This window comes from Balaenoptera acutorostrata, chromosome 8 (genome assembly GCF_949987535.1).
Source record: "Balaenoptera acutorostrata chromosome 8, mBalAcu1.1, whole genome shotgun sequence".
In the NCBI taxonomy this organism is placed as follows: domain Eukaryota; kingdom Metazoa; phylum Chordata; class Mammalia; order Artiodactyla; family Balaenopteridae; genus Balaenoptera; species Balaenoptera acutorostrata.
In genome coordinates, this window is record NC_080071.1 from 48,691,627 (window position 1) to 48,707,459 (window position 15,833).

Consider the following 15,833-nt stretch of genomic DNA (forward strand, 5'->3'; position numbering starts at 1 on the left):
AACTTTTCTTTATTGAATCAGCCAAACCTCTATACCCAAAATATTTAGCATTACTTCAGGTATGAAGAGGATATAAAAACGGGAACATGAAGAGGTTATCTTCATGGCTGTGTGTAGTATCCAGGTAGCAAAATCTCAGGACTCTCTCTAAGGCCTCTTGGCCACAGGGCACCAAAAATTGTTCTTAAATGACTTGCCTTCTCCCAAGCAAGCCTCTTTCAACAGACAAAAGTTCGGGCTCTGAGAAAATAAAATTTCACTGTTTTACAAAAATAAAAATACTGAACAAGTATATGATTTGTTGTTGGCACAAATTTTTGCAGATGTTTAGAAACTTGTAGTTTATTTTCTCAACTACTGGCAAGCTATCATAGTAATCCTCAAGAGCTAAAGTTATACTCAAGCACAGTCCACAGCTAATGCTTTAAGAATTGAGACCTGGTTTTATTTTGGCAACCCCTAAGCTGATTCATTGTTAATAGCTGCTGAAATTTCAGTATCTTACATATAATTAGGAAACAAGTCTAAAATTTTGGTTGAAGCAAATTTTTGACCATTTTAAGCCACAAATACACATGGTCATGATTCATATTTTTCCCTATTATTCCTTGCCAATTTTTGTTTAAAAAAACTTTTTTTTTTTTTTTTTTTTTAGTGATTTGGAAACCTCTTTACATCCATATGGGGTATACAATATATTATATTATATCATATTATGTTGACCTACTAATGCCCAACAGAGCTAGCAGTGATATTCAATACATACAATAAGACTTGTTAAGATTTTCCCAGGAATCTGGAAGAGTTTTATGTTGCCAAGAGTAATTCAGATTTCCCCTGAATTTCTCAACTAGGTTAATAAAATCCAGAAAGTCTTCAGAGTTAGTGACAAAATCATCTTTATAGTTTAATGCTCTCATCTATAGTTAAAGCGAAGAATAGAAATTAGATAGAAAAACTTGTTTTCAATTGCACAATTAATAAATAAATGTTTAAGTGATTGCCGGATTTCCACTGGTGTTAAATTCTCACTACAAGCAAAAGTAAAATACCTACTGGCCCTAAGGAAAGTTTACCTTGGTATACCAATTTGATGTTAATAAACAGATTTGGTATTTTAAGCAGTCTCTTACTACTTAGCAAATTATGGAGGAAGACCATGATATTCTTCATAATTTAATTTTGGATTTTTTTTTGAACGTGCAAAATATCACACCATCTCTCTTATTTTTCAGTTGTTGAAGGAGGATGCTCCCATCTTGGTCAGTCCTACGCGGATAGAGATGTCTGGAAACCAGAACCATGCCAAATATGCGTCTGTGACTCAGGATCTGTTCTTTGTGATGACATAATATGTGATGACCAAGAATTAGACTGTCCCAACCCCGAGATCCCATTTGGAGAATGTTGTGCAGTTTGCCCACAGCCTCCAACAGCTGTGAGTTTAAAGAAAATCTGTACATACTCAAGATTCATATTTAAACACATGAATAGTTCCTATGTCATAGGAGCCTGAAAGGAAGTGAAAGTAATGTCCAGCAAATAATCACATGGGTATTACCAGTAAAAGGTGAACCTTCCTGTTAAAAACCAGAGATTGGATGCAATTTAGGATAAGAAATTGGGACACACTTCATGGGAAAATTGTTCCTATCTATGTCTTGTTTAATCTGTATCTTTTCCATTTATTAGCCCACTCGCCCTCCTAATGGTCATGGACCTCAAGGACCCAAAGGAGATCCAGTAAGTAAACATTCTACAGTGAAAGGAAATTAGTTCCTTGATGAGTTTGCTTTCCTTTTTCCCCTTCTGATAACCTTTCCATATTTGAACTTTCATCATGTATACATTTCCTTTAGTACCACATATTTAAATAATGACACATGATAACTCAAACTGAGAATCCATAACTGTGCATGTAAAGTTTCAGATTTCCCCATCTTTGTATAATGTCTTCATCCCTATTATTGGTTTGAAAAATAACATATAGGTCAATATACAAAGGAATACATTACACTGAAATTATTCACATGATTTGGGTAAAAATGTATAGATTCCCAAGAAAACGTATCCCTTATGTTGATTTCTTATAAAGCATAGAAGCTACAATTTAATAATGATTCTAAATCACTAGGACTTTTCAGTGTTTTGTTTATTTTTATCTCTGATTTTTTTTTTAGGGTCCTCCTGGTATTCCTGGGAGAAATGGTGATCCTGGTCTTCCAGGCCTGCCAGGTTCCCCTGGTTCTCCTGGCCCTCCTGGAATCTGTGAATCATGCCCTACTGGTAACCAGGTAATAAATTCCAGGACTAAAACGTTGTCCCATTTAAAACTACCTGGTTCATTTTCTTTTCTTTAGTCTATATTACATCTCACTTCTGTGGGTTTCTTATATCTATTCTCTGATTTTGTGTATTTAACGAATTCCCATCTAGTGCTTATATATGCTAGGCACTCTTCTAAATGCTTTATAAATATTCACTTTTCCTCATAATTCTAATGGTATTGCTACTATATCTTTGCAAAATTTCCCAGCTTCTAAGCAGGCATATAATATATGCATTATGTTTGAAAAATGAACCATCAACTCCCCAAAGAATTAACCTAGAGAATTTAGGAATTGCTGTAACTATTCCCCTTATAATCCTGATGGTAAAGCCTCTGAAAGTCTGGACAAAAGCAGCTGAAGAGCTATGAACACTCCTTAATGACTTCAAGTCCAGAGGATTATTCAAGCCTATGCAACTACTCTTGCCAAGCCTTCAGAGCATATCCTGCTCCTCTTAAAAAGCATGGCAACCCACTAACTCTGCATGTAAAGCAGATAACTAAACAAATAAATAAGACAACATTTCTACTGCATGAAATTAGGAGAAATTAGAAAACACATATACAAATCACTGTGAGTTGAAAAAAAAAGATTTTCAAAAATCAATTTGACAGGAAGCAAAGGATATAGTCTAACTTATTCTTATCTTGGTACCAAACAGAATCCATTGCTAGAATTCAAAATAAAATAATTTACAAAACAATCCAATAAACACATGAACCTTTCTATTAAATCTCGTGCTTGTTTTCTATGGGGATGTTTACTTTTTGGCGAATCTGTTAGGTACATTAACCAAAAACTGGAGATATAAATTTTACTTGTATCATTAACTTTTGAGAAAGTAATTTGACATCTTCATTTTTTCTGCTCCAAGTAAGAAAGTCAGATTATATGATCTCAAGGCTCTTTCAGCCTTCGTCTACAATCTTATGTTTCTAAGGCTGTAGATATCACTTAGAAATATTTTTAGTAAGAGCATATAGAAACAAATTATTTAGAAACAAATTGCATACAGTCAGTTGAAAGATTTGTGCATTGCATAGGCAAGTATTTCTGTAAGACATCTAATATCTAAAGTTACAGAGAGATAGAATAGCAAGATAATTCAATAATACATACCACACTCTCTGGCATGCTGAAAACTTTCTATCAGTGAACAGATGTTGCATGCATTTCTTCTAAATGCTTCTGAAAACAACTATGATCTGTATATCAACATGATCTTATCTACCTGGTCTCTTTGCTACAGAACTATTCTCCCCAGTATGAGGCGTATGATGTCAAGTCTGGAGTAACAGGAGGACTCACAGGCTATCCCGGGCCAGCTGTATGTACAAGTGTTTGTCAGCATTTAGAGAATAATTTAGCCTTCCACTCTGTTAAATCTTGAATGGTTGTTCTTCTAGTAATACAGTGTTATGACAGAAGTGTACAAAATAGCTTATTCTTTGTTAAGACCGGGAAAGAAAATGGTAGGTTTATCATGATCCTTCTTTCCTAACTCATTTTTTTTCTTCACTGCCTCTTATTTCACGGCTGTTTTGCCACTTCTTCCTTCTTTACAAAACCACCTGTTCCAGGGGCACACCTGCCTTCATACTTAGGTCTCACACGCCTATATTTCCTAATTTTAACCAAATTTTGTTATTTTTCACTTCCACTTTTTCTCACCTGACTTGTTCAAAACCTTCTTTCAATGTCTGTTCATTATTCAAATGCTACTTTCTAGATGACAATCCACTTGCTGACAATCCAATATCACAATTCATCTCACCTCAAATCCTGAAATCAAATACAAATATTTCCAGAATTTATCAAGTATTTAAGTTCATCTATTGTAAATGATATCAATTCACATTGTATGCGAAGGGTTCCCTTCAATGTAAATGACTTGCAGTTTTGATAGAAGAAAATAGCAAAAAAGCATTGAAACCTAGGCACGTGTGCTTGACGCATGGTGTCCCATGTAAATGACCCTTGTTGAAGAATAGCCATTAGGAGGAGCAGTACTATGGAAGGTTATCATTTTACTGCCAGAAACAGGTATGTATGTGTAAATGAGACATGAAGCTGGATTCCCAGGAATTATGGAAGATTGCTGCCCAGATCATTGGACCCCATAGCTGTGACTTCTAAAACTAGAGAGGATAAAATTTCAGCTATTAGATCGAAATGATCAGTTAAAGAAAGACCCTTAATTGGTAAAAAAAGTAAATTGTAAGAAGAGAATTTTACTCATCTTTAAAGTTTTAGAACCTGTGACTTTTTTGTGTATATTTTAAAACCAGAAGGACAATTGTATTAACTATGTAAATGTAAACATCTGTTGTTACTCAGCTACATTCACATTATGAATCCTATTTTTCAATCAGATATACTGTTTTTACTAAAAAAAAAACCTAAAAAACTAAAAAATCCACTACTTATTAAGATTCCAGAAAAAAAGTTACAAGATAAAATTTAAGGAGAAACTCTAGTTTTATAAATTTATTATCAGTATTTATAAATAGTGTGCTACAGAGCTGAAGATTTTCTAGTTTAACCTGTATTTCTGAACAATGATAAATCATTTATAATTTATTGTTGTCCCACGTACGATGAATCTTACATACGCATCTAAATCTTCATATCAACACACCTCAGTGATATAGTTAAGAACTTTTGGTTGATTTACATCATTATTTTTAGAAACTGGGGTTTATAGTATGCAGATCAATATTTTTCCACATTGAGTTGAGCTGCCAGGCAAAAATATGCTTCTTCACCAGTTCGAGTATCACCCTAATGTTGCAGAGATTCTCAAAGCATTTTGTATAGATTTTTCTAGATTTTAAATGCACTTTTTGGGGAACTCAGGTCAACATTTTATAACACCAATAATTTTTTTGACTCTGAGAGAATTTCATTTAGAGTGAAGTTTTTGTGATGAGATTTTCATTTAAAATTAATAAAATTAATTAATCTATGAATAGTTATCACATAATGAGGTATGCTGTTCTCATTTTTAAAGATGTCAGTATCATTCCAAACAGAGACATCTCTGATGCCTGGTTAAAATGTATTGCAGATGCATTTATTTTGTACTTATCCGTCGAATTTTTGTTCCAGGGTCCACCCGGCCCACCCGGTCCCCCTGGTGCATCCGGTCATCCTGGTTCCCCTGTAAGTATAGCCATTAATGGTGATTTCTTCTTCATGCATATTATATGAATCAAGTTAATATAGATCTTGCTGTAATTTTACCATTCCAGCATGTATAATCTCAATTAAGTAGAGAAGCAGCAACCAAGAAACTATCATTCCTTCAAAGATGTTGGAATCTCACATTTAGTTCCTTTTAACTATTAGCAATTAAAACCTTGGTAAAATTAAACCACATATTTAATTTGCTTGTCATATGGCTTCAAGTCTAAAACAATTCAGTTTCAGTGGAATTAAGTGTGTAGAATGGAATAAATTAACTCTATTTTGATCTGAAAAATTGTGGTTTCAATATTTATAAACTAGAATACAATTTGCTGACTACATTCACAAATTCTGATTTCATACTGTCTTCAAGATGTAAATGAATCATATGAAGATTAAGTTAGTTTAAAAATATTTACGTATTATTCTATCCACTAGGGTTCTCCAGGATACCAAGGTCCCCCTGGTGAACCTGGGCAAGCTGGTCCTTCAGTAAGTAACAATTGTATCTATATTTAATAAATTAACAGCTCTAGATAGAAACCACCTTCATTTTCTAAAACATAACCGTCGAATGCTACAAAATATAGATCAAATTTATTTAAAATAATAAGTTGTACTTTTATGATCGTTGAACTGGTTTCAAAGATCTTTTGGACTCAAAGGTTTAGATATCTTAGAGACACCTACTATTTTAATCTAGGAATTTCCTGGCTAATTAGCCACCACCACAGTCCACTTCCTAGTGCGAATACAAATCCTCTTTCTCTTAAATATGGATTAATTATCCTGTAGCCGCTCAGTTCACCTGCATGTCTACTCTTCTGAAATATAATTTTAAAATTAATTTAGTAGAAATAAGCATAGTCTAACAAAGTCCACCGAGAAAACATGCTGTGTAAATAAGGTGAAGTTAGTTTAATATTTCAAAATATTTGAAAATACCTATACATTTAAAATTTCAATATCTCAAAAAATGTAGAAGTGCATTTGGGTTTATAAATACACACATGTGATATAAAATACTGATACATGGTACTTAAAATTTTCATAAAAAATAAGTTTAATAAACAGTAACAACTGGATTTAATATAGGTATACTATTAACTCGGTGTGTCATTTTCATGATGAGAAACATTGATAGTATTTTTTAAAAGGAGTTTTTTTCTAGAAATACACATAATTAGAATAATAAATTGATTGTAACAGAAAAATCTACAGATATATTTGTTTTTTATTTCCTTTTTTTCAGGGTCCTCCAGGACCTCCTGGTGCTATAGGTCCATTAGGTCCTGCCGGAAAGGATGTAAGTTTTTAAGAATTGAATGGGGATACAGCAAAATTCAAGTTGGAATATTCTAAATAGTATATCCCATGTTCTAGGATCTCAAAGAGAAAAACCTTACTCAAAAACTTGTTGATATCTTAATAACTTTTTAGCTCATATTAATCTCTGAATATCTACGTAATATTTGCATAGCTACATATACCAGTTTTTGAATTCCAAACCAACAAAACCTCCAAATGTGCTTCTTGACTCTGTCAAGAAGAGTCATCCAGTGAATACATCACTTAACTAGAGAAGACGCTTCTTCTCTCTGTCTCTTGTAATAAAGAAATTTGTATCAGTTTTTTACGAACTTGAAAACTTAAAAACACAATCAATATTATGCCAGTCTTTCTTTTCCATTTAATTTCCAATGGCAAATTCTTCCCACTGGATTGAGAGGTGGTCATAATACTTGTTTGGAGTGATGCCTGCATTTTTTATAAGTTTATATCAAGGTGGGAGAAGCTCTCCCCATTCCTTTTACTAGGAAAGCTGTTCTCACAACCATATGTTTAGTCCAACCATTTTCATGAGTCCTTGGTGAGAAAAATGCAAAATAATCAGTTCACTAATTGGTTACAATGAGTTTTCTCTTACACAAGCTCCCATATATTCTTTATTTCTCCACCTAGGGGGAATCAGGAAGACCCGGACGACCTGGAGAGCGAGGATTGCCTGGCCCTCCAGTAAGTCTTCAGCATGCAATGAATTAGTTGGAGTAATCACAATGATCTTAGATTGAAAATTACTATATAATTAAGTTAAACTTAAAAAGGGAAGGCATTTTCACTACTGGATTGTGAGTCTATTTGAAAGTTCATTAATATCTTTTTTATTCCTTATTTTTAGGGTGTCAAAGGTCCAGCTGGCATGCCTGGATTCCCTGGTATGAAAGGACATAGAGTAAGTACAGTTTCTAAATTGACTCTAAGTTGTTGCATTTGGCTATGTTTACTTCCCTAACCAATTTTATTGGACACTTGAGTGTGTGCCAGAAATGATTGATTCTGACTAGTTGTTTTGATTTTCTAAGTCTATCAACTTTATTTGTTGACCAAATCAACTAGTTATTTTACATAAAGTAATAAAGCTGATTTTAAGTGTATGGAAAATACTTGCAGAACAGTAAGTTTCTTACTGCCACTGTCAGAAAAGATGAAAATATACTATTGAGAATTATTCTTGACTTAGTCAATATGATTTACAGATCGAATCAAATGACTTATTCTATGCAAAACATTAGATAGAGTAAACCAGCTGAGCCAAAAATTGATCAACTTCATAGACATAAAAATCTACGAAACTGATACTTGCCTTAATGCTACATTTAAAGCAAATTCCTAATTGGACTAAATTGTACTTTCTAATTAGTTCATGTTTTTTACTGTAAAATCAATGTCCAAGGTCTTCAATGCACTTAAAAGAGTTTTAAATTATTCATGTCAATGTTGAAAATAGTGCTATGTGGTAAAGCTAGCTATAAAAAATTTAATGTAAAGTTTTTAACTGTTCTGAATTGTTAACAGATCTTAATATTTTTACTACTTTTATCTATTTCAAAGGGCTTTGATGGACGAAACGGAGAAAAAGGCGAACAAGGTGCTCCTGGATTAAAGGTAAATCACAACAAAATCATAAATAAATTTATTTAAATATTATAGCTATATTTAAGATTTATATTTTAGGGTTTGCCTTTTTCTAAAACATACCTGAGTTTTGCATTTTAAGAGCTAAATAACAGCGACTAATTGAGATGTTCTCTTAAAACTTCCATGAAAGCTGATAACTTGAACTGTCTAGATTAGAAATGATTGAGCGCCCAGAGTAACACGTTGATTACTTCTGTTTAGTCCTCAAGTTTTTAAAATGCAAAAACTGAGATTTACAGCATATAAGATTGCTAACAAAAATTTGGTGTTGTTAAAATGTAATCTTTTTCTTGGTTCCATATGTTTTTTATAATATGCTGTGTTGAAAAAGTTATAAATTTCTCCTCCTGTTATACAAAATGGTGACACATTTTACATGTTTCTAGGGTGAAAATGGCCTTCCAGGTGAAAATGGATCTCCTGGAGCGATGGTAATTATGTTTCTTATCATACAATTTTCAGTTTTACTATTAACTTCCACCCAACGCAAAACTTGCCTTGCTCACTCTCCAACCATTCTCACACATATCTAGTTTAAAATAAGACCACACTTTTAATTTTATTCTGTAGGGTCCAAGAGGGCCTGCTGGTGAGAGAGGACGACCAGGACTTCCTGGAGCTGCAGTGAGTATTCTTACTGACATTACACAATTACAACCCGAGTCACCGAGAAGTGTCTCAGTCAGTTTTCAGGCTGTGACAATCTGCAAGAAGTTTTCTATAAAATTGCATTTAAAGTCACCTCCATAAAGATTTTAGCCATAATTATATGCAAACAAATAAGTGTTTTATAGTTATTATCTGTTGAGGATTTTTTAACGTGTTAGCTTGGCATATTTATGCATTAATTTGCCTTCAGTTCTGTAAAACACAGAATCTAATCTTTCTACATCAGATCATTGCTGTACCTATCCGAATTTCAACAATTTCCCTCTAAAGGTATATAATTATTAAGCAGATTTTAATATACTTGAGGAAAAGTCAACTCAATTGAGTCAGACTTTTAGTTAAAATATTACTTGTGACCAGCCTATCAGAAAGAAGATATTTGAGACTAACTTCTCTTTTTAGGGGGCTCGAGGTAATGATGGAGCTCGAGGAAGTGATGGACAACCAGTAAGTAACTTTTTATCTAACCCTGATGGGCTTAGTGTAATGAGAGATTATGGAAGTTTGGAGTATTGTAATAACATGGATTGTAGACTTAAAATTCAATGTTGTTCATAAATATCTGATTCAAACTGACACTAATCCCATAAACAAAATCTAGAAACAATTAATCTAGAAACGGTAAGCCCATAAACAAAATTCTGATACTCCTTATTATACTTGGCCAGTTACTAACATCTGTATGGTGCTTACAATGTTAGTTAAGGGCCAATATTGGATATGACAATTAAAAGAGTCCTGCAAAATAGATAATAATGCTATCTCTATTTTATAAATGAGAGCTCAAGGCTAAGTGACCTGCACAAAGTCACCAGAATTCATGGCATAAGTTGTCGGGCATGGGTGATCCAAATTTTCTTTTTATTTTACCACACTATTTCTCCACATAATGTTCATCTCTGACGATAAATACTGTTTTTACCTAATTTTCCTCTGTATTGTGTATGTACCCACTTATTATTTACCAGTAGTGTTAGTTTTCTTTTACTTGATTAAGAGCTCTTGAAATGTTATTTATTTTTTTAGGGTCCCCCTGGTCCCCCTGGAACTGCAGGATTCCCTGGTTCCCCTGGTGCTAAGGTAAACATGTATTTCTGTAGAAGAATGTAAAATATATCTTTGAGACAACAGAAAATCATTGGGCTGCTTCTTGAAAGTGATTTTTTTAACAGTCAAGTGGATTTCTTTGAGCTATATAGATCTTTAAAGCCCTATTCTTGTTTCCAAAAGGGATTTTATCCCTGGCCTTCGGCTATTCTGATCTCTTCTGATGTCTTTTCCTTTTTCCCAGTCTCTTTCTGCAAACAGAGATAACACAGTCACACACATAGTTACCATTTTTCTCTGCCTATATGTTTAATGAAATTTTGCTTTAATTATCGTACCACTTCAGCCTTTGGGAGATGGGTTTAAACAGGACTGACTAGCAAACTGGCCAAGCGATTAGAAGTGGCAAGGGAGACTGACTACTTAGGGTTTTATCCCTTAGGGTGAAGTTGGACCTGCGGGATCTCCTGGTTCAAGTGGCTCCCCTGGACAAAGAGGAGAACCTGGACCTCAGGGACATGCTGGTGCTCCAGGTCTTCCTGTAAGTACCAAATATGGCTGATTAAGGGAGAGCATTGCTACACTTTATTTCATGAAAGCATATGTTCTAATGTTGCTATCAATTAAAATTACTTTTTTGCAAAGAAATGTTGCTTAGTGCTCTGCAATAACTCTACTATGATAAATATTGATTTGACTAGTACCGAACTTAGTTTTGCGGTCTGTACTTTTCTAGAATTTATGAATTCTATGGTTATATGACACAGAATAAGTAGAGGATGGATAGCTATCTGATACTTTGAAGACTGTGCCCCAAACTAATCACCAATCAGAAAAATTCGGAAGAGAAACAAGACCAAAAACCTCTTCTCTATGTATTTATTTAATAATTTAGACCAAGTGCGTATTATCTTTAATTTATTCAGATAATGATCATTTTTTGCGACATTTTATGTGTTGTGCTGTAGTTGGAAGAATCACCTAATCTCTATAAAGCACCCATCAATAAATTTATTTTAGTTATATAAGCAACTTCAAATATATATGCACTATTTGCATTCTTATTAATATGCTCTTTTCCCCTCCTAGGGCCCTCCTGGGAGTAATGGTAGTCCTGGTGGTAAAGGTGAAATGGTAAGATGCCCCCACCACTCACCCGCATTCAGCCATACACATATTATTCGCTTCCTCTGCATTTTGCAGGACAATACATTTAAGTTAGCTATTTAGAAAAGAAAGTTCAAGTTTGCCTAATGTTAACGTTCTTGGATTGTTTCTAGGGTCCTGCTGGCATTCCTGGGGCTCCTGGACTGATAGGAGCCCGCGGTCCTCCAGGACCCTCTGGTACCAATGGTGCTCCCGGGCAGCGAGGTGCTGCAGTAAGTTGTCTATTTTTCCTTTATTGTCTGAAAGGTGTGGTTTATTTCTCACAGTAAAAAAAGAAATAGCAGGCTCTTTGTTCTTGTTCCATTGAATTTATATTGATTTCACTCTGGTTTTATAATTGAATCAGGTGTGACTGGTGATTATTTTGTTAGTCTATTTTCCACGTTTTTAAACCAAGATTATGTCCCATTTAGGGTGAACCCGGTAAGAATGGGGCCAAAGGAGAGCCAGGACCACGTGGTGAACGCGTAAGTATCGCCCTAACAGATTTGATTATTTCTTAGAAATGCATACCATAATCAGGAAATAAACAGGTAAAAAATTTGCAGTTAAATTCAGTCATTATTTCTTTATTGACCTCCTTTCACAGGGGGAAGCTGGTTCTCCAGGCATTCCAGGACTTAAGGGTGAGGATGGCAAAGACGGTTCTCCTGGAGAACCTGGTGCGAACGGACTTCCCGGAGCTGCAGGAGAAAGGGTACGTTTCCCACGGGCATCGAAAAGGAAAACAATCATAGAACTTCACCTTCACTGTGAGGCAACCATGTTTGTTCTTAATTTGAGTAGTACTCAATCCCAAATATTGTTTTGAAGCATTTCACAGTATGAGAATTATGAAAAAGTTTTGGCACTTCAGACTTAAATATTTGCCTTTCACTATTTCAGGGTATGCCTGGATTCCGAGGACCTACTGGAGCAAATGGCCTTCCAGGAGAAAAGGTAGATAACTTTAGTTTTCGATGCTCAGGAATGCTGGTGCTACACATAGGTATATTCTTCTATACAGTTTCCCATTAATTAACACCTAACTATCTGAATGAAATATATTGGAGTTAAAAAAATAATAATTCCCAATGTAAAACAATGGGAATTATTGCATTCCCTGCTCAGCCATTCTCTTAGCTTTGTAACTAACGTTATTTAACCTCTATGAGAATTCTTTAATTTATCTGTCAATTGGGAACTATTTATCTCAATATCATTGCAAGAATAAGTTAGACTAAAATGCCTGAAAGTTCTTTGGAAACTCTGAAGTGCAGTGCAAATCTGATTTCATAACATCAAAGATATTTGATTTTATATGCACCAAACTATATTGCTAAGCCCACTAAATATTGCTTTCTTCAGCATGTGATGTTCATCGAAGTTGCCTTAAAATATTTCCGGTATGACAACCCAAGCTAATAGGTAACGGTGATTTACACTGAGCATGCCAGCAACACCCCACCTCTCTTTAAGGGACCAAATGAAGTTCTCTAGTTGCAACCTAAGTACTGTCAACGTCTAGGTCAATGAAGGCTCTTTTACATACATGTTGATTTATTTCATCACGTAGGGTCCCCCCGGGGAGCGTGGTGGTCCAGGCCCTGCAGGGCCCAGAGGAGTTGCTGGAGAACCTGGCCGAGACGGCCTCCCTGGAGGTCCAGGATTGAGGGTAAAGAGGAACACTTGTTTGATTGACACTGTCATTTACTAAGAAGAAAAGCAAATGAAGAACGTTCAAAAATAACTTAAATCAGACTATACATTTTGTAGGCTCAAAACAAAACAAAATTCTTTTAAGAAAACTTAAGCTAGTATAGATTGAAGAACAGAAAATAGAATGCTTGACGAAGATATTCACAGACAGAAAAACATGTGTGCAAATATGAAGCTACATATGTCAGTGGAAAGCTCAAAATTTTACAGATAGGTGCTTTTAGTTTTTTTTTAATTATCATTTTAAAATCAGCTGACTGACTGAATTCTTCAATTTAGGGTATGCCCGGTAGTCCTGGAGGACCAGGCAGCGATGGGAAACCAGGGCCTCCCGTAAGTACATTTTTAACATCTCATTTTACAAGTCCAGAGAATAATGAAATGCACAGTTTGAACTAGGCTTGATATATATTGTATAGCCTTGGTATGTACATTGTATATTTTGATCAGATTTTTATGAAACCTCTATTAATATAATTTCTTCTCATTAGGGAAGTCAAGGAGAAAGTGGTCGACCAGGTCCTCCAGGCTCACCTGGTTCTCGAGGTCAGCCTGGTGTCATGGGTTTCCCTGGTCCTAAAGGAAATGATGTGAGTTCCTTCCTTCATTTCTTCAATAAATATTTGACAAAAGGTCTTTTACTTTCTATATGGGAGTGCAGATGGCCAAAAATTGATCTCCACTTCAAAGCACAGAAGAGTATATGAAAATCAAAATACCATGTGAGAAGGGAGCTAAAGTATTTTTTCTGGAGTTCTGGGCAAAGAGTGGAACATTTATGGAAACCTAGCTCTCGAAAGTAGTTTTCGGTTGTGGATGTATGCATGTGTGTGTAGGGGGCAGATCAAAAACATGAGAGAATGCTATAATGAATAATTTCCTTTTGAGAATAAGTAAATACTGGCTACTTCTTTAGGGTGCTCCTGGAAAGAATGGAGAACGTGGTAGTCCTGGAGGTCCTGGCCTTCAGGTATGTAGCTTTCATCCACTCATTTCCAGTCTTCTAGTAGAAGCATTTCTCTCCAACTCTATGACTTCTATTATCTTTATCTCTGCTTCCATAACTGTTTTTTTTTTTTTCAGGGTCCTGCTGGAAAGAATGGTGAGACTGGACCTCAGGGTCCCCCAGGACCTACCGTAAGTTTACTCACATAAATTGGAAATGGAAGTGGATGGGACTGGGGCCAAGGGAAGACTTTGGGTATTATACAATCTCTGACACTATATCATTATAGTTCACCAAAGCAATTACAAAGCTTGTTTAGTTAGTTAGCTAAATACTAATATTGAGTAAAGTTTATGTTGTACATGTCTCCCTTGCATCACTTCCACAAGCCAGACTCTGCCCCCCTTTACACCATTAATTTTTTAATTAAGCAACTGGCCTGATGAAATGAAAACTGTGTGAACTAAATATGAAAGGATATCTTATAATGAAGCATCTCAATATTTTTTTGTACATAGGGACCAGGTGGTGACAAAGGAGACACAGGACCCCCTGGTCCACAAGGATTACAAGTAAGAATTTGTTACTTAAATGTCATTGGGCACCTACTTTTATCAGTACTTTCCTTTGATAGTTTTATTTGTTGAGTTAATCAGCTGTTCGGTATCCTTGTGACACTAAAAGATTATAATGCATCTTAAGCTTAAAATGTGCGGATCTGACTTCTACCTTGAAATAAAACAATAGGCAATGTTAATAGGCATAACTTCCATGCCTATTCTAGAATGAGTGCATTAATAATTTTTTAAATAAAATAAAGTTCACATAATTCTATATGCTTATACTTATTTTTATTGTAATTTAAATGTATATAGCTAAATTCATCTCACCACACTCATCAATTCATTTTTATATACAGCAACAGAAAGAATTGAAGGAGATGAACATAGGTTTGTAAGATATGATTATCATGTCTCTATCGTTGGATTTTGAGAGCTACATATTTTTTACACTTAAAAAGACTGCTAAAACCATTTTTGAATACTTTGCAGAAACATACTTACATGAGAGAAGCTTTTCTGTAAGCAATGTTTGAAGTGATTACACAATACAAATATGATTCCTTGTAGGGCTTGCCTGGAACGAGTGGTCCTCCAGGAGAAAATGGAAAACCTGGTGAACCTGTAAGTTGCTTGCCATTTTTTCAAAACTTAGAAACCAAAAGAATAAATATTAATCATTTATAAATTATTAACTTTTGCATTTTCATGCCATGGTATCTGGGCTTTAACAATTAGTTTTGAAATATTCATTAACAAAACAAAGAAAAATTATTCAGTCATAACTATTCCATGGAAAGTTTGAATTTTACCATAAAATAAAAGGAACTAAAGGAAGAGTACACAGCTCAAGATTGGACAAATTATACAGTATGCAAGTCAAGTGTGTATTTTGCTTATACTTATATAATGTATATTCTGATAGAGGCCTAATCATGCAATGCCAATCTCCTAGGGCCCAAAGGGTGAGGCTGGTGCACCTGGAACTCCAGGAGGCAAGGTAAATATTTCCATTTATTTTCTCATTTCTTCAGCATGTTATAGAGCAGTTGATTAGTGACACATTTTTAGTACAGCAAACCGAAATATTCCTTTCTTTAGAAGCACGACATTGCAAATGTTTGGTGAATACACTTAGGGTAACCCGAGACATTTCCAATACATTAAATTTGCATCATCTGGAAAATGAAATTTTCTGACATGAATAAACACTGTAGAGTCAACTATGGACCTGAAATTTCAAAAGAAAAC

General features: G+C 34.7%; 1 protein-coding gene across 2 annotated transcripts in view; it reads left to right on the top strand.

The window, feature by feature from the left end:
- COL3A1 (collagen type III alpha 1 chain) overlaps positions 1-15,833 on the top strand; it is a 38,428-nt gene that overhangs the window by 8,832 nt on the left and 13,763 nt on the right. Inside the window, exons 2-29 of one of the 2 annotated variants that reach the window (XM_057551822.1) lie at positions 1,236-1,438; positions 1,693-1,743; positions 2,181-2,294; positions 3,580-3,657; positions 5,439-5,492; positions 5,955-6,008; positions 6,769-6,822; positions 7,479-7,532; positions 7,696-7,749; positions 8,409-8,462; positions 8,882-8,926; positions 9,066-9,119; positions 9,567-9,611; positions 10,191-10,244; positions 10,654-10,752; positions 11,301-11,345; positions 11,492-11,590; positions 11,792-11,845; positions 11,968-12,075; positions 12,264-12,317; positions 12,934-13,032; positions 13,356-13,409; positions 13,568-13,666; positions 13,993-14,046; positions 14,160-14,213; positions 14,541-14,594; positions 15,153-15,206; positions 15,538-15,582. In XM_057551822.1, coding sequence (XP_057407805.1) covers positions 1,236-1,438; positions 1,693-1,743; positions 2,181-2,294; positions 3,580-3,657; positions 5,439-5,492; positions 5,955-6,008; positions 6,769-6,822; positions 7,479-7,532; positions 7,696-7,749; positions 8,409-8,462; positions 8,882-8,926; positions 9,066-9,119; positions 9,567-9,611; positions 10,191-10,244; positions 10,654-10,752; positions 11,301-11,345; positions 11,492-11,590; positions 11,792-11,845; positions 11,968-12,075; positions 12,264-12,317; positions 12,934-13,032; positions 13,356-13,409; positions 13,568-13,666; positions 13,993-14,046; positions 14,160-14,213; positions 14,541-14,594; positions 15,153-15,206; positions 15,538-15,582 — 1,940 coding nt within the window. The remainder of the gene's footprint in view (positions 1-1,235; positions 1,439-1,692; positions 1,744-2,180; positions 2,295-3,579; positions 3,658-5,438; positions 5,493-5,954; positions 6,009-6,768; positions 6,823-7,478; positions 7,533-7,695; positions 7,750-8,408; positions 8,463-8,881; positions 8,927-9,065; positions 9,120-9,566; positions 9,612-10,190; positions 10,245-10,653; positions 10,753-11,300; positions 11,346-11,491; positions 11,591-11,791; positions 11,846-11,967; positions 12,076-12,263; positions 12,318-12,933; positions 13,033-13,355; positions 13,410-13,567; positions 13,667-13,992; positions 14,047-14,159; positions 14,214-14,540; positions 14,595-15,152; positions 15,207-15,537; positions 15,583-15,833) is intronic. The other variant, XM_057551823.1, reaches the window with a different exon arrangement.